Raw genomic sequence first — 21,962 nt, forward strand, 5'->3', positions numbered from 1 at the left:
CATGTTATAGCTTTCCAATTCTTTATTAGTACTACTCTCTTGGACTTTCCTTAGCACTGTAGTGCAAAACCCAAAATTACTACAGTTACCGAAGGGGAACAACACAAATATAAAGTATTTGTAGCCGGACGCTAGCTGGGAGGATTTATATGGCAATTGCCCTGTTAATCAGGCCGGACTTCTCGCAGCCGGTAGAAACCGGTAGAGACGCAGTTAATCAGGCAAGTGCCCAGTTTCAGTGGAGGAGTTTTCGGACCGGAACACCCGATCGATTCAAACTCCGAATCAGCTGTCGTCGGACACCAGACCGATCGATATAAGGTGCACCGTGCACACGGAACTTGTACTTACGCTATCTGCCTATCTCCCCGTCATCGCCGTCTTGTACGTCAGACCGACACCATTGCTCGATCGGTTCCATGCCAATCGTCGGGTGGTCTCGACATGATCACATGCCCCGTGGTCTTATCCTCTCGACATCCTACGGAGCTCGAGCTCATCAAGTCGTACCTCCTTCCTCGGATCACATCGGGCGACGACAGCAACAAGTCGTGGGAATTTATCCACCACGCCGACGTCTACACTGCGGACCCGACCAGCCTCACCGAGATGTTTCCTCCGGCTCGCACGATCGACGGCGAGGAAGTTTGGTACTTCTTCTCTCCCGTGAAGACCAAGAGTGTCCACGGCCAGCGCAAGGTCCGTACGGTCAAATCGGGGGCGGGCTGCTGGCACTCGGAGGCAGGCACGAAGACTGTGTGGGACGACCGCGGCCATCGCGTCGGACATCGCCAGTTTTTCTCATTTGTGACCAAAGAGCACGGTCGACGGGTAAGAACCGGATGGTTGATGGTGGAGCTCGGGATCGACAATGAACATCAAGTGAGTAGGTCGTCAGAGTTGGTCTTGTGTAAGATTTACATGACACCGCGTGCGCCGTCCTCACCGGCTACAATGGGACGACCTGGAATTGGAGTCGCAGATATAAGAAGCAAAAGAAAAGCCATTGTCCACGATCAGGACTCCTATGAAGTACCGCCCGTTCTACTACGCAGTACTGATAATAATATAGGTGAAGCAAGTACACCGAGTAAAGGTTTAATAGATGGCGTGGAAGAACACATGCCATCAAAGTCATCTTTGTCACCCTCAAGTCCACCATCGTCTTCTTCGCCCCCAGCGTCACCTTATTCTTCGCCTCCATCTTCACCTTCATCAGCATCACCACCATCTCCAACATCGTCGATGTCTCCCTCGACACCACCACTTTTGTCGATGTCTTCACTGCCAGCGTTACAAAAGTTATCTTCTTCGTTGGTCGTGGATGATAAAGAGGAGGGTCCGACAGTTCTGCCCGAGAGCATCAACAGTGCTGCTATGGAGACTATACAACAACCTTATTTTGTACTTCCGTCCTTAGATTACAACACACAAGAAGTGTATTTAATTTGTAAAGGCACATGTAGTTTAACTCATACGGTTTCTAGAGGTGATTGTCGTGTGAATTTTGCTATTTGTAGGGGCGATTGTCACGGGCCTTGTAAATAACATGTACTACTTATTTTGGATTTTGGTGATTGGTGTACTTTTTTCGGTCATGAGATAATCATGCCGCAAAGTCTTTTCTACTGTCTTCGGTATCTACTAGAGCCGGTTCATCCTACCACAAGCCAGCATGTGGCATGGATCCACAACATTCTATATGCACCAACTCAATTCATTTATAATGTTGGCTTAATTAAAGTAAATTCCAAGTCTACATATTCACATTGTTAAGTTAAAAATACTAGTTTGGTATGTAGAATTTGTAAAAATAAACTATTAATAATATGTAAATTTCTGGAGACACCAATTGTAATAAATCACAAAACCGTGATGAATGTTCTAAGTCGTGTTTTTTCTATAGTCCAATGTGCTTTGTTGACGTGCATCTACTCTAAGGCTTTGTTTGTATGTAGATATTGAGATCCTTGGCATTGAATTGGCTCCAATGCCAATCTCATGAGATATTGATATTGAGATTGAATGTTAATATTTCTGTTTGGATGTTTAGATATTCATAATCCAGACTTGATATTGAGGTTGAATGCCAAATCCTGTTTGGATTACCAAAGTGATGAATTAAAATTATACGATGATTACATTGTTATGTAAATATGCTAAATGTGTATTTGTGTAACATTTTAATAATATAAAAAGACAAAAAGCTGTTTGCCGAGATAAAAAGACAAGAATCGGCTTGCCAGAGGAACAGCCATGAAGGTGTCCATACCATTGCTGCCCGGAGAATTGTCCGGCAAGAGTACGAAGCTGCTGATGTAGATGGCCTGTACAGAGCAGATGAGACTTCAGATAAAGTTCAGATTTATCACCTAACTTTGCTTGCGTCTCTCTAGGAAGCGGGCAAAGGAGGCGCTCCTGCCCAGCGGAACTTCTGCAGCAAGATCGAAAACGTACAGGTCCAGAATAATTATCAAAATCGCCTCAGTCCATATCAATCGATATCTAGCAAAACCTGAACAAATTGGCAAACAGTGACACCTCTAGTCAAGAACAGGTCTTGCTACGAGGCGTGGTCGCTGAAGCCGAGCGCGGCCTGCGGGGTCAGCAGCACCAGATCGCTGCAAGCCCTGGCCAATGACGCCACCAGCCTGCTGCTGCCTCTGCTTCCATCAGCTTGCTCTCATCGTCGCGGCGGCAGACGACGAACAGGAGGGTAGCGGGGCGCACGTCACATTGTTACGTCAAAAATACTAGTTTGGTATGGAGAATTTGTAAAAAAAATCTATTAATAATTTGTAAATTGTGGAGACAACGATTGTAAGAAATCACAAAACCATGATGTGCTATGTTACGTCAAATGTTCTAAGTCGTGTTTTTTTCCATAGTCCAATGTGCTATGTTGACGTGCATCTACTCTAACTCTTCCGCAAGTACAAAATTGAAGACTTCATCTTTACTCACACAAAACTAATTTTTTTTACTCATATATTAGATTAATTAATTTATTATGTTTGAGGTGATTTGTAGTAACAGTAAACATTTATAATATATGTATGTCCTTTTCTTTAAAAAATTTATCAATGCAAACAGTATATAAATCATGTAGCGTGTTGTATTTTTGTAGTATACAAGACAAAATTAAGCTTCCATCTATCTATAGGGAAAAAAAGAACCTACCTAGGCATGGAGAAGGAAGAAGTGGGATTAGCAAAGACGAAGAAGAAAGAAATATAATAGAGGGGAGAACCAAACAGTCTACCTAGGCAACATCCATTGCAGCCGGCAACGGAGAGGTGAAAGGTTTTAAAACTGGAAAAAAACCCTAAATAATGGAGTAATGGTAATGGAGGAGGAGAATGGAGAAGAGCGGCAGGCAATTGAAACCTTGGCTAGTGAAGCCACATCACCACAATTAAAGCGAGATAGGGTTATCATGACATTGAATACGGCATTTCTGTTCGGACGCACTTGTCCACCTCCTCCGGGCGCCAGGTACTGTACCTTCTTGGCATGCCTGTTCACCTCCAACCGTTGCTGGGCCGCTGCACACAGAGATGGGGGCATGGAGGCCATTAGGCCGCGGTGTAGTTGCGGCATGGTGGAGACATGGACGGAAGGAGAAGCGTCTCAAGCGAGGCAGGTTTAGAGAGATTGTAGTTTTTTTTTCTTTCTCGTAGCGAGATATGGCGAGATGCAACAAGGGAGGTTATCTACTCAGATTGCGTGGATTTTCCTGGCGGAGCAGCAGCCCAGCCAGCGGGCGTGAGGCCTAGGCGCGTTGGACGGCCAGCGATGGCCAAAAAAGTCGATCGAACAGCCGAGAGTGGTGAGGGGCTGAGAGAGCTCGGAGTCTGTGTTTTGTTATCTCTAATATCCATTCTTCATGATTTTTCCACCGAGCGTTGTTGATGGCTAGAAATTGTTTGATACTTATTCTCGCTCGTGACAAACAAAAGCGTCCACTACGATCGAATGATCGAATCATGGTTGAGGTTCTGGCAGTCTGTCTAAACCACACAAACAGTGTTGGATAACCGTATTCAACGTATTAAACATCGTTTGTTTTTCTATTTCATAAAAAAGGAAAAGCGACGGGTCTGAACCGGTTGATTAATAATGTATCATTGTGTTGTCAAAGTTGCTACATAAACCACTATAATTAGAACACAAATATTAGAGATAAACGAAAAGTCATCGACGAATGAGAAATCCAATCGTGAAGAAATATGTGTTATCAAAGTCATCTTTGACACCCCTAACTCTAACTTACCCAAATCTAATGTTGTCTTCATCACCTCCAACTATACCTTCCTCAATGTGGTCGCCATGTCCAACATAGTCGATGTCACCCTCAAATGCACAACCGACATTGTTGCTAGCAACGCTATATAAGTTATCTTTTTTGTTGGTTATGGGCGATAAAGACGAGGATACGACGGTTTTGTCTAAGAAAGCATCGGTGCTACGGAAATTGTGCGACAAACTTATTTTGTGCGTTCTTTCTTAGATTGTATCACAAAGGACTTTATGTAATATGTAACGGTAGGCGTAGTTTAATTCATACAATTTGTAGATTTGATTGTTGTGCGACATTTGTAATTGGTAGGGGCAATTGTCATTTGACTAACATAACATATATTACAAGTTATGCTGATGACTTACCTACCACAAGCCAACACGTGGCATGCATCAAATGTTGATCCTACCACAGCTCGATCATTGTTTCGGTCAGGAACCGGGCTGAGAATTGCTTTGATGCAAAGAGGTGAAAGCTTGTCTCGAAGGCATTAAGATGGCAGGTCTTCACTTTAACTTACCCATCATTTTAGAGTGTGACCGTGCCACTATTGTCGCCGTGTTGCACAATTGATGAAAGGGATTTTCGATCACTAAGTGTTTTGGTGTTAATGACAACATGACAAGTGGACTAACCGTTGAGCGTTTCAAATTTGAGATCAAAAGGCACAAGACGGATCATTGCCCTCAAAAATGAAACAAGCGTAGCGGGTGTTTTAGCGGCCTTTTCGGTTTGATTTAGCTAGTCGTATGAACACCGTACTATTAAGAGGGAGCACACATGTGAATGCTAGGGTGAATCAACTTCACTTACACAAAACTACAAGATTGCATCCACCATATAGCCTATAAACCCATTGGTGAAGTTTAGTGTAAACCGATTTTGAAACTGGGGTTTCTAGCCTTTGTTCTGACATGGGGGTAATACTGCCTTTCCAGGGCTGCACTACCGTACCATGCCAGTGCAGGGCTGGCCGAAAACGCTAATGACCTAGTGCTGCACTGACACCGTACTGGTGCAGTACTACTGCCGGCGGTAGTACTGCCTGGCCCAGGGGGGTAGTACCGTCGTGCTTTTCCTTCACATGACGGTTAGATTTTGGGGACCCTATAAAAAGGGGTCTTCGTCCGGTCGTCCCCAACGACTCTAATCCCGATGCTTGTATCCCTTAAAAGTGAAAAAAAAAGGTTAAAATTGTTAGTCGCCTATTCGCCCCCTCTACTCGACCATACCGATCTTTCAATCGAGATGGCAATCGATTGGCAATTAATTGGAGATGTGCTTGAGGTCACCTGACACTTTGCTTTTTATCTTCGTATTCAAGTTCGAAAGATCAATTATGCAACCAATAAGCAGTTCATAGGTTAGCTAATATTTACATTAGTGTGTTGCGTGGAGGTGTTCTGCGTTATTATGTGCCATTATGTGTGATGAGTCAAATTATTCATGATTGTAACTAACTTTTGATTGATTAATGCATAACCCACTTTAACAAAGCCCTAGTGCCTCTGAACATTTTTATAAGGTTTGCACGCATATTTAGATCACCCGTTTGATCAATCAAATATATATGTATATATTATATTGCACAGAAAGTATAGCATTAGATTCGTGATCGAAAGAACTATTTACTGATATACTATTTTTTGTCATAAACTTATATTTCGTCAGTTAAATTGTTGATCTAAGAACCTGCACATGCCTTATAAATCAGGACGGAGGTAGCATCATCTAAGATTGTTTCTTAAACTCCTACTCGAATCCTTACTAATCCAAACGGTTTTCTTAAGTAAACATATTAATTGTTACATATAGTTATAATCATCCCTGATTAGTTTTATCAAAACCTTACACTAATTCTTTCTTAAACAAACGGTTTTCGTATCAGATTTATCTATATATTATATACTAAAAGCAATATGAGGGGTATAAAGAGAGCCTCTATGTTGGTACACATCATCCCAACTATTTTCAGTCGTTGGATATGAGATTAAGAGTCCTAAAGAACGTTACATATGTTAGGCCATCTTAGTACGTTACAAACATGTTACGTGTTACGATGGAAAAAAAAATCAGTGGCTAAAATTTAATGCAATGATTTGATCCGATGGAATAAGCCGAATAGCCTTTGCACTCCACGGGATACCATGAAAAATTTGTTCCTCCCGTTTTTATCTCGCCGGCCGGCCGGCTACCACACCAGCACGGCAGCACCCATCCACCCCTGCCAACCTGCCTCTCAAATCTCAATCTTCCTTGCCGCCAGCTAAACGAGATTGGCCTGCCACATAGTCGTCAAAAAAAAAAAGATTGGCCTGCCACATATATCATGGGGTTCGGGTTGTAGCGGCATGCACTTCTTAGCAGTTACCCGTCGTGGGAGGGTCCCATTGGTGCCCAGAACTCTAGATTGATCGATGGGTACAACAGGCGATGTAAAATTGATGGGTAAAATTAATTTGTAGAGGAGCTATTCTATGATACCCTAAAATTAATTTAGACAATCTATTTATTTTGATGTAAGGGCTCAGATGAGTTGGTATTCCTTGATACTCCAATTTGGATGCGTGGAGTATCTAGATGGAGTATCCATACATAGGGTAAAAACGTAATCCCACGAGTACGCAGAAATAAACGTCGGCGGTATCTAAATGGAGTATCCATACATAGGCAATTATTGATCTTACATATATCATATACAAGCAAAGCATCGAAAATGGCAGTGGGTATTCCTTCTAAAACTGCGGGTTGTCGTGTTCTCCACAGGGACTAGGCAATCTACAATTGAGTTAGGACTAAAGCTAGGTGAATCAATCACAGGGGTAAATAAGCTAACCGAAAATAAAGGGTAACGAACAAGCACTAAACCATATTTTTGTGATTTTCGTTAATAGAATTAACAGTAGACAAAACTATCAGACACCCAAATTAATCACAAGCAAACATATAAAAAAGGGACAGAAGCAAGTTGTTTGAGAAAGGGATAGAGTACATAACATGGCAGTACAAACATATATATTATGACAGAAAATTAAACCACACTCACTAGTACAAAGCACACACAGATCTCAGAACAAAGGACAATTATATAGTTATAATCTCAGATGATGATGCAATAGCTCACACAATTCAAGAATTAGACAAAATTAGCAGAGAAGTAGACAGGAACAGAGTGAAATTCGTAGCACATCCATGTGAGCATTAAATCGAACACTTGGCTTGCAGTGAACAAGTTCTCAAATCAGTTCACAGAAATAGCAAACTACAGGGGGAAAGGGAGAGATTTAGAGGGGAATTAACCCAAGGAGAAGGAGCAGCAGGAGTTGGAGAAGGGGAAGAGGTCACGGGTGATCGCCGGAGTCGCCGTTCTTTCAGTTGTAGCACCTAGATGGAGCGTGGAGGAGCAGCAGCAGCTTCCTGGAGACGAGGAGGAGCAGCAGCAGGTTGCTGGCCGGTGGAGTAGAGGATGGGCAGCAGAAGGTCGAGAAGGTCGAGCCGGTGGTGGAGAATGCCAGGCCTGCCTTCGTATGTGAGAAAGCTAGGGAATTAACCCCCATGTCGATTTTGCATTCCGACCCTTCTCCTTTTCTCCCTCTCACACAAGTTGGTCCTTTTCTCTTCATATGAGCCCTTGCTTTCTTGTACTCCCTCCAGAATATTGCTTCATTTGCAGCATGTCCAAAATGAGAGGAAATTGTGCCTAAATGCACAGGTCTGCAAAAAAATAATACACGTGGTGTGAAATTGTTCATTTGGTCAATATTGTACTTATAATATTCAGATTTGAGGCAAAATTAGCTCTAAATGATACAAAACGATCAACAAACTGAGGCAAAAATCATACAAATATGACTCTGATCAGCAGGCATTATAATCAGGTCACCATGGCTTGCTCGCTGATGACCGCGACACCAATATTCAAATCAGAGAAGTGAGGCTCGGGGCAACCGGAGAGTTCGGTACGGTATGGCAAGAGCTGGGAGGACGATGGCCACACAAACGCTTGGAAAGAAGTAGGATAGCATCGCGGGCTAGGAGAAGGGTGGCGACGCTCTATGAGGAGGGAGCAGGGCGGTGGGATGTTAGGTACCAAGCGTTGCCAGTGACTTTAGTACCACCTCGCTAGTGGGAGGGGGCTACGGCCAGCATATAAGGGAGAGTATCCACACTCTCATCAGTCCAGGCTTTTGGGATGAGGGGCTCTTTGCTTATATCGTTGCGTCGGATGCGCATGAACGCCTGAACATGTACAACACGAGTGGAGCTGGGCCTGTGACGCTGCCCACTGTGAGGAAGGAGGAGGGTGGCCGCGCTATGTGAGAGGAGAGAGGGAGGACATCGGCGTGGGCTGGGAGAAGGGCGGTGGCCCGCTGCGAGGATGGTGGCCGCGCTATGTGAGGGAGGCGGGCGGCGGCGCTTTGTAATTAGGAGGAGAAGGTTCGAGAAGGGCAGAGGATTTGCAAGTTTTTTTTACTTTTTACTAATGCGTAATTGTGAGAAGTCGAAAATACCCTTCCCTAATTACTCCGTTGAAGCTAGGTGGAGTATTGGGTACGGTAGAATTTGCCTCGTAGAATTAGTGATAATTAGAGGTATATTTGATGGATTATAATAAACCTTAAAATCATTTTGGCCAAATATATTTAGTGGTAATTAAGTTAAATTTGCTTTTGCTACAAACAATCAATCAGTCTGATGCGAAAGTTGATCAACCATCTGACATGGTCTAACATTTAGTTCTAGATTTTAATACAAAGTCACGTAAAAACCATTGTCTCATGTCAAATAGATTCGACTCAATATTATTTCCGAGTTCTAGGGGTTCTGAGATTAATTAGTTCTACTTTTCAAGATATATCAAGGTTGAATTCTTTTTTCTAACGACCTATCATATAAATAGTAGAACAACACATCTATTGAGTTCAAAAATAAGATGATTAAAATTGTTTCCCGTGAAACCATGCAAGTTTTAATACACTAATATTATTGTGTATATTTTACGAGTCAAATTGATAGAATTCTTTTTTTGCAGGAAAATGATAGAGATCACCTTAAGCTTAGTAGGAAGTACGCTATCTATTATATAGCGAGGCTGCGAAGTTAGAAAAAAGAAGACCCGTGCATGCCCTAGCTGCCACCCAGCGCCTGCCTCCAGATCGGTCTCGTGTCCCGGTCCGGCCGGCCGGCAAGAAACGACTCCCTGCCGCTTCTACGTTTGGTGCAGGTCTTCAAAAATTAGGTTTTGGTCAACCGGCAGCGGATCTATGGTGGTGATGGCGCCAATACGCGGATCAAGAATAAGGTTTTTCTGACTCCTCATCCACATCGTTGGCGGCGATCCTACCGGTGGCATTGAGGAATGCGGGATGCTTTTTTTGGAGTGGTGGATCTGGTTTTGTGTTTTGCATGTCGTCTACGTGAAACAGTTAGTGGTGGATCTGATTTTGTGTTTTGCAGATCGTCTATGTGAATCAATTTATTGGTTTCTTTTCCGATCGATGAGATTCGGCCAGCTTCGACTTCATCGTGGAGTCAGTGTGGCCCGATCTTCTCGGATCTGTTTGGCCGGATCTGGGATGGCCATCCAACCCTCGTCGTCGTTTTCTTCCCCTGGACGGTGGTCTGTTTCTCAGAGCACTATTGCCGGCATCTTCTGGCTCCGACTGACGACTTCCCGACAACAACGTTAACAACGGTTTCCTGATTCCGACGTGCTTCGGAGGTCCAAAGGAAGCATCGCTTCGCTCACGGCATGCCACCGGCGAGTGCAAGAGGAAAGCAAAGGCGTTTACATAGAAAAACTTGCGTGTAATTTTCTTTTTTACTTTAAAGATGGTTCTCTAAGGGTTGGTTGATTTTAATATATGGCCGTGGCCTTGTCACAATAAAATATATAGCGAGGCTGCGAGGGAATATCATTTTGCGTCATTTTAGTTTGGAGATGGATACATAGCAAAAAGACAAAGCCGTGGCCGGTCAATCTCGTACGTGGAGCAGCAATTTTTGCTGGTCGATCGACGTCGTCGTTGTTACGCTCGCAGCTAGCGGCGGTGCCGTGCGGCGTAATGATCTTCAATTCGTCGCAGGGAGTGAGGGGTTGGTTTACCTAATGCTCTAAGCTAATTCGCACCTAAATCTCAAACTCCCGATCCATCTCCTCCTCCCGTACACCTGTTCCCCCCCAGTCAAAGCGGGCTTCTTTGAGATGTGGAATCAGTAGAGATCAGGCTGCCACTGCAACAACTGCCCTCAAATCGGCTTTGACCCTGCCCAGGCCCTCCACACTTGCACGTACGCGTGCTCTCTGCTACGTGTCGACTTGTTTCAGATCCTTCTAGCAACCGGCCGGAAGACAGGAAAGGATACGAGACAAGTTAATTATGTGTTGGCCCAGAGTTAACCTATGTGAAACTTGCATGATATTACAGCATCAGTTAATTTCTCCAATGGGGATGTGATATGGAAGGCAAAACGATGCTGCGTGCCTTGCCAGTTCTTTAGCATTTGGGTTCCTTTCCGACAATGGGTTCTTTAACATTTCGAGCCCTACAAACTCGTGACATGATCTTTCTTCTGTGGTAGCTGTACAGGCTTGAACTTTTTTTAGGGGTTACATCCGTACAACGTGGTATTAAGTTCTGTTTCTACCTACCATTACGATCTCGTATAATATCTTACTGTCTGCCGATATACTGATGGTCACAAGAAGAATTAACCCGGTTAATTAATTACTCATATATACTGGTCCTGTCACCCGTGTGCATCCTTGGGCCACAGGAATGCGTGCGTGCGTGCGTGCGTATGCATAGAGTATGTTTTATCGACCCAAGCACAAAACAACTCAACAAGAACACAAAGAGGCTAAATTAACCACGAATAGAGCCGTTGCCTTTTAGTTTTTTTCCCTCCAATAAGCAACCAACCCTAACTACTCCTACACTCCCATAACGCTTCTGGTGAGAAAAAAAGGGGCGCACGTACGTACTCCCCCCAAAACGCCCAAACCCAATACCACCGTCGCCATGATAAAATCAAATCAAAGCCCTGCAGTGTCTATTTATGTATGCACACACCACACAGTACTGCTACTCTATAATCCTGTGATCCCTTCCCATCATCACCAAGATCGATCTTTCTCCTTCTTGCTCTTGTTTCCGTGCATTGCAAGGAGTTGGTTTTATACCTGTGCAAGAAGAGGATGCAAGAGGCTTCTTCGTCTTCACTTCCGGCGCTGAGCACCGCCTACCAGCCTCTACCGTCTCTCTACTTGGGGTTCGTGGCCATATGGGCGGCGTCGGGACTCTCCTGGGCCTTCAGCTCCTGGAGGAATCGGCACTTCCAGGTCCCTTACATTTCAAATCCGGCTGTTCAATTTCGAGAATTCTAAAGTTCTCCTGAACTTGCATGAGTTTTAAGCAGAGTTTTTTCACTATGTAACTCCTGTTTCAGCGTCTGACTAAACTTGAAAGAGACTATTACACTCTTTTTTAATTAGTTTTATAATTTAGTTTCTTTTTTTCTACAGGCAAATAACCTGCAGTGGATTCTGGCTTTGGTCCCCTTGATCAAAGCTCTGCAAATGGCACTCTCATTTCTCTTCTGGTGAGCAATCTGTCCCTTTTTTTTTCTCTTGCAGAAAAGGCAGTCTGACACTCTGAATGGCTGATGCCTTTCAGTATAAAGTTAGATCCTTGATCCCTGAAAATTTTGTAAACAAATCCCAGAATTCGTATAAGAAGTTGTTTTAACCAAACTGTTTGTAGCGACACATCCCAGCAATTGCTTCCAAGAGCCACCCAGAAAGGAATGACTGAATTTGGGTACTGTACGTGCACATGCAGGTACTCTTGTGTAAACCTTCAGACATGCTCGCTGTGGATGTCGTTCGGTGTGTACGTGACGGGGATTCTCTTCCAGACTGCCTCCTTCGTGTCCTTCATGCTCATCTCGCACGGCTACTGCATCATGTACGAGCGCCTCTCAATCAAGGAGAGGCGCACAACTGCGGGTCTCGGATGCCTCCTGTACCTCAGCCTCATCGGCTACAAGGCAGCAGTTCCTTATTTCACTGTAAGTACTCCTCCGTTTCTCCTCTTTTGATTTTTGCACAGGATGTTTTATCTTCTTCTGTCATGCTGTAACATTTCTTTCGGTTTTATATTATACAGTGGAATTCTATTTTAGGCAATTATATAGAAGAATTGTAGAATTAGCTATCTAAGTCCTGTTCTGTTTATCTTAACTGTCTATGTTCTGATTTTGGAACAGGTGTTTCTTTTGATCAACTACTTCGCGTCATTTTACATCATATTCCGAAGGACGTCCCAATGCCTGCTGGTCCTACGTGAACAGCTGAATTTCGTGGAGGAGGAAGACATCCATTCACTGCACGGGACACTCAACACGAAGTACACAATGTTCAAGTATGTTGCTACTCCTTATTCCTAACGAACTCTTCATAGTGTTTACTCTTAAAACATTCATTCATGTGCTTGGCTCCTCCTCTTCTTCTCTTCAGGAGATTTCAGGGTACAATGCAGGTGGCAGCAGTGGCATTCATCATGGTACAGAATACAAATTGGGCATCGGCCGGCATTTTCTTATAGGCCATCCTCAGCTGTGTATGCCAATGTTTACTGAATTCTGATACATGTTGTGATTTCAGGTGTACATGAGGGCTGATGATACGCCAGATAACTACTGGTTCCGGGTGTTGGTGCGTGAGTGGGTGCAGTTCTGCATCTTCATGTATATCGGGTGAGTCAAAATTATCTCAGATGGAGTTAAGAGCAAGTGAAACACCCAACAACTATTGAGCTGAATTCAGCTAGCTTCCCAATTTTTTCAGGTGGAACTTCAGAATCCCTGAGGCATCGCTCAATCTGCCGGTCATGCCCTTGATGAAATCAAACTGGGAGATCACAATGCCTCCCATTTACAGCGTGGTAAGTACGTTTGGTCCTGTGTTCTATGCGAGGTTTCTTTAGCATCTTGCATTCTTGTGGTCTGGAAAGTTGACTGAATCGTACCATGATTGCTACTAAAACGACACAGGAAATGGATGCAGCTGATTTCAGAGGCCTCGTCTCAGATCAATGGCATGTGGGAGTGGTAAGGCACCACCAAAATTACAATTATTCGCGTGTTAGTTCTAAAACATTATGATCCCAGAATTACTGCATCCAAATCTAACAGCTCGCGACACTGCAGAGGAGTGCTCATGATGACTCATGTTGTTCTTCACAACCGCTGCTGGTGCTAGTTCAGAATCCTAGCCCAAAGATTTCTGGTGCCACCACAGCTTGAGGTTTCAGTTGAACGAGGACAAATCAGGTTCATTTCAGAGACCGGGAGATCCAGAGGATGACATCAACCAACTGCCTGAGCCGGAAACCGGCGCAGGAATAGTTTACTCGAAACAAAGAAATGTTGGACAGATATAGTAGCTTCAGTGCTTCACCCCATTTGGGCAAATTGTTAGCACTAGGAAAGAATCTGCAGTTTTCTGTGGATTGACAAACAGAGATGTGTCCATTCATACAGCAGTGAATCTACCTTTTTTGATCTCAGACTATCCTTCTATTTCAAAGTACACGAAGATTTTCCTTCAAATAATGAATAATTAATAAAAATGACCATCATCTCAGCCGTTTGTAACAAATCTAACGGCTCGCATCAAGAAGATTGGTATCAAACGACCGCCACCAATTGACAGCTATATAAGAGTAAAATACTCCCTCTAATCCTAAATTGTTGTCGAATGTATCTAGACGTTTTTTAAGAATAGATACATCCATATTTGGGCAAATTTGAGTCAAGAATTTAGGATCAGAGGAAGTACTTTTTATTGTCGGATCTCGACGATTGTCGTCTGGAAAGTTGGCACTCCAAGTGTGCATCTTCGTGGAATCATGAATGCTTTGTTTTTTGAATACCGAAGACATGTCTTGGGTCGTTGATGTTCAATGGGTTAGTGGAAATCAGGAAGAGCAGCGCCCTGCTGCTCTTTTCTCCAAGAACAAAAAAATAAATTCTAAACGTGCAACTAGAAGACGTGTCGTAAGGATTGAAATTAGAAAAATTACCCCCAAAGTGCCGGTCGATATCGATATCCCACAGCATCTGTCTGTCTCGTATCCTCAGTCTCTCACCGTCTCTTGTACGTCAGGGAAGCACCGGAGTTGGGTGGTCTTTCGGTGGCTAGGACAAAGACTCTTGGACTCTACGGTGATTTCCCTCGTCGTCGTTGCGACCACGACCTCACTTCGGGCGTGCCCACCGCGTCAGGACACTCATGACAAAAACTATTCTTTTTAACTATAACACTGATGAGCGAGACAGTGTTAGTTTTATCGTCAGTGAAAACGATGGTTATTTTATTTCAGAAATGCAAACGAAAGGGTTGACCGTTGACGTTTACTTTGAAACCCAGGACAGGACATACGTGAGCAGGACCTTATCATCAGCCATTATACTTGCCATTTGCTCTTCTTTGTTGTCCATCAAATTTCTTCGCTTACTGCTTTGCTTCATCTTCTCTGCCAGACACTTGTGGCAACAGAATACATCCTTCCGTTTTCTTCGATGAACAGGACATTACAAGGAAGTTGCCAGGAAAAAGAACGAGTAGAAAATTTCCAAAAAATAAATCGATGGAGTACTTATATTGGAAGAAAAGAGATATGTTGGGTGTTTCCCCATTCTGTACTGTACATCAACAGGTACTAGCAGCAAACGTGCATGCCATGCCGGTGGTCAATTTGTTTCATCTAGTCTAGACGCTAGATCGGACAGTTCCGTCAAAAAGTCTAAAATCTGACAGCTATGAGCTATCAAAGGTTTCAGAAAATTCAAGACAATCCACAGATTTCCGACCTCACTCGCAGCAGTCGAGTCTCCGCTCTCCAGTCCACCCAGCTACTGCTATGAACGCATCAAGCAGGTGCACTGCATCCTTGATCTTCCTTCTTCACCGGCTAAACCCAAAAACCGATCGAAATGGCGCAAACACCCAAGAATCTCAAGCTGTCCACTTGCCACCTCTGCTTCCTTCTCCTTGTGTTCACCGCCACCCTCTCCGCCGCTGTCTCCACCTCCCCCCAGCAATCGATCTGCTCCTCACTGACACCCGCTGCCGCCGGCCGTACCGACGCCGACGACGCCCTTTCACTCACCCGGCTGTTTAAAGTCCGGTTGTTTAATGTCGAGAATTCTCAGGTTTTTCTGAACTTACATGATTTTTAAGGGTCATCTGAAGAATTATTCACTAATACATATACTTACTATAGAAAGATGAACCCATTACAAGAGAGGTGACGTCATAGCCTTTTTTTTGGCTTCGTCCTGTTTAGTCCATGTGGGCCTCAAACCATTTTGATGATATTGTTGCTAGCCAACCAAATATAATCCTCTCATTAATCTTGACTGGAGTATTAAATATAACATCTAATAATGGTCTAAATAATTTGGATAATGTGCATAACCTGTTGTTCCCCCTCAGATAATGTTATCAGTATATAATAGATTAATTTATAATTTAGTTTCTTTTCTACAGGTGAATAGCCTCCAGTGGATCCTGGATTTGGTCCCCTTGATCAAAGCCCTGCAAATGGCATTCTCAGTTCTCTTCTGGTGAGCAACTACATGAGGGTCGATGATGAACCAGACAACTACTGGTTCCACGTGTTGGTGCGTGAGTGGGGGCAGTTATGCATCTTCATGTATATCGGGTGAGTCAAAATTATCGGAGCCGTAGAAACCAGGCAGATGGTGCGCATGTGGGCGCTCTGCTTAGTTGCCTCAATTTCTCTCTTGTAATGAACACTGTAATCGAGTAGGGGTGATGAAGTAATGAAGCTCTTTCCCGTTCAAAACAAAAAAATACCGTAAGATGAACTTGTTCAAAGCAAGTAAAACAAGTTCGAAATCTGCATTCTGATATACAACCTGCTCTTGAGCTGAATCCAGCTTGGTTTTCAATTTTCAGGTGGAACTTCAGGATCCCCGAGGCATCGCTCCATCTGCCGGTTACGCCCCTGATGAAATCAAACTGGGAGATCACCATGCCTCCCATTTACAGTGTGGTGCGTACGGTTGGTCCCGTGTTCTATGTGAGATTTCTGCGGCATCTTGAATTCTTGCTAAAAAGGTAGACTGAAATGTGTCATTGTTGCTACTAACGACACAGGAAATGGACGCAGCCGATTTCAGAGGCCTCGTCTCAGATCAATGGCATGTGGGGGTGGTACGGCACCACCAAAGTTTCAGTTATTCTTGTGTTAGTTCTAAAAAGTTATGATCCTCGAATTACCACATTCAAGTCTAACATCTCGGAACATTGCAGAGGACTTCCCATGACAACTTATGTTGTTCTTCGCAGCCGTTGCTGGTGCAAGTTCAGAATCATATCCCAAAGGTTTCTCGTACCACCATAGCTTCAGGTTTCAGTTGAACAATGACAAATCAGGTTCATTTCTGAGACCGGGAGACGCCGAGGGTGACATCGACCTACTGCCTGATCCGTAAACCGGGGCAGGAACAGACGAACAGTTGACTCGAAACGGAGAAATACTTGATGTGTGTAGTAACTACAGTGCTTCCCCCCCCCCCCCCCCCCCCCCCCATTTTGGAAAAATGAGCACTAGAAAAGAATCTGCAGTTTTCTGTGGATAGACAAACAGAGATGTGTCCATTCCTTCATTTTTTTTAATAAAGGATGATGTGTCCATTCCTACAACAATGATCTCGAGTATTTTCTCTCTTCGAAGTACAGGAAGATTTTACCCGCAAAAAAAAAGTACAGGAAGATTTGTCATATTGGAAGCATAGGCTTCAAAATGGATGAGCAGCAGTGCAGCACTAACATCCTCCAGATACGGTACATAATATTTGGATCATCAGATATTATATTTAATGGTCAGGATTTAACGAGGGGATATATTTGATCAGGTCGCAATAAAATATCAGGTAGTTTAAGGTTCACATAGGCCAAATATATTGCTCATCTTAAGAATCAAACAATTTTCATAAGAAAAATTTCTATTAATTGAAACAGCAAACAAATGTATAAACTTAACTTCTTTGAATCAAATAAGCACTGGTACAGCCAACTCTGTATTCCACAAGGGCAAGTAACATCGGGTTCGGTACTTTGGCACTTCAAGTGTACCGAAGGACTCGCCCCTTTTTGGGGAAAAAAATCTAGCTTCGTCGAACCATCAATGCTTTGTTTTTTAATAGCGAAGACTTGTCTCGGGTCGTTGATTTTCATGGGTTAGTGGAAATCAGGAAGAGCAGCAGGCCTACTGCCCCTTTCTCCAAGAATAAAAATCTACAAATGTGTAATTAGAAGACGTGCTTGTATGGGTTGTACTTGTACATAGACGGCAAAACACTGTCAATTGTCAAATACGGGGAAGAACGCTGTCACAAAACTAGCTCCCCAAGGTGAGCGTCGATACCACGTAATCTGTCTGTCTCATGTATGCTCTTGTCGTCTCACGTACGTCAGGGAAGCACCGAAGTTGGATGGATGGTGAGAAACAACCTTCTCCCTCCGTCCAACGAAATATGTCTTAAGTTAAATTTGTATGTATCTAGACATGACTTAATATATAAATGTCTAGATGAATTCAAATTTAATCAAAATTGTGACATCATTTATTGTTGGACTGAGAAAATACCATTTTTAAACATTTTAAAGACGAGAAGGACTCTACGGTGATTTTATCGTAGTCGTCGTTGCGAAAACGACCTGCCACTCCAGGCCTGCACGCCGCGCCAGGACGGTCATGACAAATCTTTTTTTTTTCTGAATCACCCAGGCATCCAATGTATTTCTGGACGAGTCTGGACGTCGGGCATTGTTAGCTTTTTTATTTCTGGCGACGTGGGGCATGTTCTTTTTGTTACTCTGATAGAGCTAGACATTGTTAGTTGCTGCATCGTTCCCTAATTAATTTGCATAGGCTGTTTTTAAGAGCACGCGGAAGTTTCGTCATTGAAAACGAAGGTTATTTTATTTTTTATATGCAAACGAAAGGGTTTGACCGTTGACGTTTACTTTGAAACCAAGGGCATGACATGTGTGTAGGACCCATCATTAGCCATTATGCTGGCCCTTCGCTTTTCTTCCTTGTCCATCAGATTTCTTCGCTCATTGCTTTTTCTTCCCTGCCAGACACTTGTGGCCACAAAATCATTTCTTCCATTTTCTTCCATGAACAGGACACCACAAGCAAGTTGCGCAAATAAAAAACTTGTAAATTTTCAAGAAAAAATGAATGATCGAAACTTACGAGAGACGTGTTGGTTGTTTCCCCATTCTATGCTGTGCATCAACTTGAATTGTATAAGAGTCCATAGAGATACACATCATTTATTTTGGGACGGAGGCCACGCCAGTGGTCAATTCGTTCCATGCCGTCTAGATCGGGCAGCTATCAAAAGATTTCAGAAAAGTCGAGCCAATCCACAGATTTCCACCTCAGTACAGTGCAGCAGTCGAGTCTCCGCTCTCCAGTCCACCCAGCTACTGCTATAAACGCATCGCACAGGTGCGCTGCATCCTGGATCTTCCTTCTTCACCAGCTAAACCAACCAACCGATCAAAATGGCGCCACCACCCAGCAATCCCAAGCTCTTCACTTGGCACCTCTGCTTCCTTCTCCTTGTGTTCACCGCCACCCTCTCCGCCGCTGCCTCCCCCTACCAATCCGTCTGCTCCTCCCTGACACCCCCTGCCAACCGCCGTACCGACTCCGACGACGCCCTTTCACTCACCCGCTCCTTCCAGATCTCCACCGGCCACTTCACCGGCGGGGACAACCTGTTCTCCCCAGATGATGATGATGACCTCTACAACTACCGGTCATTCTCCCTTTTTCCCCACGGAGCCTTCCGCACAAACGACCCGGCTCTCGTGCACCTCACCGCTACCCTCACCGTCACCGGCCCACGCAATGCCAGCAGCACCTACCGGAGCCCTGGCCGTCGGCACCGCTATAATTACACCATGTCCCAATCCATTTCCTTCGTCCTTGACGGCTACTACTCCAACACCTCACACCAACTCTGCATGGTCGGGTCGGGCACTGAGCTCGCCGCCGACGGCTCTCTCAAGCACTACTCCGATGTCGTCCTCCGCCTCCGTGTCCCTAGCCCTCCCAAACTCAACGACCCCTTGGTGTCCGGCAGTCTAGAGGGATCCAGTGACTTTGGGACCGTCAACCTCCTCGCGTATGCCGAAGGCGACAACTACAAATACGCCGCCGAGCGCGCGCCCTGTGGCAGCCCACCGACTACGCCGGTGAGGGGCACGCTCCAGGCGCTCGGAGGCGGCTTCTCGTGCGCCCACCTGAAAGAGCAGCTCATGACCTCGTATAAGCTGGAGCATGGCGGCGTCGCAGACACGTCGACGAGCGCCTCATCCCCGCTTCTGCGGATGCTGCCGCGCATGCACATCAACCAGATGCAGTGCACCGCGGATGGCGCAGTGCGCGCATACATGGTGTTCTCCAACAACACCGGGTCCGAGAGCCGTCAACGTAGGGTTTTCCACCACTACGGTCAACACCGCGTCTTAGTCGATGAGGAGGCTGTCGTGGCCGACGGGCACTGGAACTCGACTCGTGGCGTGCTTTGCCTTAGGGCGTGCCCGGTGGTGCGCTCGGCCGTGACATCTGCTCGCAAAGTGAGCGAGTGCGGGATCGGGATTAGCTTCTGGTTCCCGGCCGCGTGGACCATGCGGGACAGGAGCCTCGTGGCCGGGATGCTTTGGAACTCAAGTCAGGCTGGGAACGGCAACCACGGTGACGCTGGACAGATCTCCGGTGTGATATCAGCGTCGAGCATCGACACCGACAACCAAAGAAGCAGCAACCTCTCAGATGTGAAGTACAACTACAACGACACCATGATTGAGGAGGCGAAGAAGCATTATATGAAGATCAAGAAGAAGCAACAGTTCAATGGGTTGTTCCCGGGTAACCTTACTTACAATGACTTCGAGCTTCGTTTCTACTCACGAGGTGGAATGGGCAGTGGAGAAGCCTATCCAGTCACGATTGGTTCGGTGATGGTCCAAGGGGATAGGCTGGCCGCCGACAATTCCGTGTCGGTGGTTGACACGAAGCAAGACCTCCTGAACGTCAGCTATGATATACGCCACTTTGTTCCATCTGATGATTGGGTACGTCCTCCGAATGTGTCGTTGTACTCATATACCATGCAGGAAAGACGGATCTCGGCAGAGGGTGTTTATGATCCCAAGAGGGGCATCATGAGCATGGTCGGTTGCCGAGAGCTGAACGTCTCGACGGACTGTCAGATACTGGTAACATTGATGTTTGCCCCCCTGGACGCCAGGGCACAGGAGTACGGCAGGGGAGCAATCAGCAGCCTGAGAGACAACAAGAACGACCCCCTTTTCTTCGAGAAGATCGACATCCATTTGTACGGGATGTACATGGAACAAGTGTCCGAGGCGATATCGAGGATGGACTTGGAGAGCATCATGCTGGTGGCCTCCACAACGCTGTCATGCGTCTTCACCGTCCTGCAGATCCTCCACACCAAGAAGAACCCCGAGGCGGCTCCGGCCACGTCCATCACCATGCTTGCCATTCTCACCCTGGGGTACCTGACCCCTCTCGTGCTTAACTTCGAGGCCCTGTTCGTAAGCAGGAGGACCCAGTACTATACGTTCTCGAGATACGCCGTGCTCGAGCTGAAAGAAGTGATGATGAGGGCACCTATGCTGATCGCCTTCGTGCTGCAGCTACGCCTTATTCAGCTGGTGTGGTCCGGCCGCCGGGGATCGGCCGACCAGAGCAAATCCGCGACGGCGCCGCCGTCCGCGTCGGAGAGGATAGTGCTGCAGATATGCCTGCCTCTGTACCTGCTCGGAGGAGTCCTTGCCGGGATCGTCCACGTGGTCAACGTCCGCGCAGCACGGGAGGACTCGCTGGTGGTTCGCATCGGCGGAGAGCCGGCCACGATCTGGGAGGACCTCGTGTCGTACGCGGGGCTTATACTGGACGGCTTCCTGCTCCCTCAGATCATCCTGAACGCGTCCTTGGCAGGCTCTGGAGTTCGAGCGATTTCGCCATGGTTTTACATGGGGGGCACCATGATCCGTGCGATGCCTCACGTGTATGATGTGGTTCGGGCTCGGGTCTACGAACCGAGCATCAGCCCCTCCGACGTATATGCGAGCCCTCGCAGCGACCTCTTCGGCGTTGCGTGGGACATCGTTATACCGTGCGGAGCAGCGCTGCTGGCCTTGCTGTTGTTCTTGCAGCAGCGACTTGGAGGCTCGCAGAGGAGGAGATCAGGTGGGTATGAGATGGTCTCTAACCTCTAGCCTAACACAGGGCAGTTGTGGACTTGTGGTACGACCATGTGGGATAAGTATTGGAGTAGAGAAAAATGTGTTGCCTGACAGCAAAGAAGAAAGTATACCTCATATATACGCGAACTAAATGGAATCTCGGATTATAGGTGCTGGTCTAGCCCATTTGCTCTCCATTATTGTTCTGGATACAGTACTATACTGAATGCTCTTAAGAAAAACATGGATTGGATGGATAAAGGGTTTGAACTATAAAATATTTTGAATTTGCATTTTTTTTTCATGTAACATTATTAACTACTTCAATCATGA

General features: G+C 45.4%; 3 protein-coding genes across 4 annotated transcripts; all 3 read left to right on the forward strand.

The window, feature by feature from the left end:
• Positions 1-11,337: 11,337 nt before the first annotated feature.
• LOC100836152 lies at positions 11,338-13,872 on the forward strand. Of its 2 annotated transcripts, none has more exons than XM_014898984.2 (9): positions 11,338-11,642; positions 11,826-11,902; positions 12,142-12,370; positions 12,569-12,723; positions 12,819-12,864; positions 12,966-13,057; positions 13,149-13,245; positions 13,355-13,411; positions 13,496-13,872. In XM_014898984.2, exons 1-9 carry the CDS (start codon positions 11,499-11,501, stop codon positions 13,604-13,606), a joined length of 1,008 nt encoding a protein of 335 aa, XP_014754470.1. In that variant the 5' UTR covers positions 11,338-11,498; the 3' UTR covers positions 13,607-13,872. The 2 variants fall into 2 exon arrangements, with proteins under 2 accessions (XP_014754470.1, XP_010232137.1); XM_010233835.3 differs by having other exon boundaries at positions 11,339-11,642; positions 13,511-13,872.
• A 1,331-nt stretch (positions 13,873-15,203) lies between these two features.
• On the forward strand, positions 15,204-16,911 carry LOC112270824. Its single transcript, XM_024459149.1, has 5 exons — positions 15,204-15,517; positions 15,855-16,029; positions 16,287-16,383; positions 16,488-16,544; positions 16,644-16,911. The coding sequence occupies exons 2-5, from the start codon at positions 15,944-15,946 to the stop codon at positions 16,749-16,751; spliced, it is 348 nt and encodes a 115-aa protein (XP_024314917.1). The 5' UTR covers positions 15,204-15,517; positions 15,855-15,943; the 3' UTR covers positions 16,752-16,911.
• Positions 16,912-18,532: 1,621 nt separating this feature from the next.
• Positions 18,533-21,956, forward strand: LOC100836458. Its single transcript, XM_003569509.4, has one exon. The coding sequence runs from the start codon at positions 18,912-18,914 to the stop codon at positions 21,660-21,662; it is 2,751 nt and encodes a 916-aa protein (XP_003569557.1). The 5' UTR covers positions 18,533-18,911; the 3' UTR covers positions 21,663-21,956.
• Positions 21,957-21,962: the final 6 nt, after the last annotated feature.

The sequence above is a fragment of the Brachypodium distachyon genome, chromosome 2 (genome assembly GCF_000005505.3).
Source record: "Brachypodium distachyon strain Bd21 chromosome 2, Brachypodium_distachyon_v3.0, whole genome shotgun sequence".
Lineage (NCBI taxonomy): Eukaryota > Viridiplantae > Streptophyta > Magnoliopsida > Poales > Poaceae > Brachypodium > Brachypodium distachyon.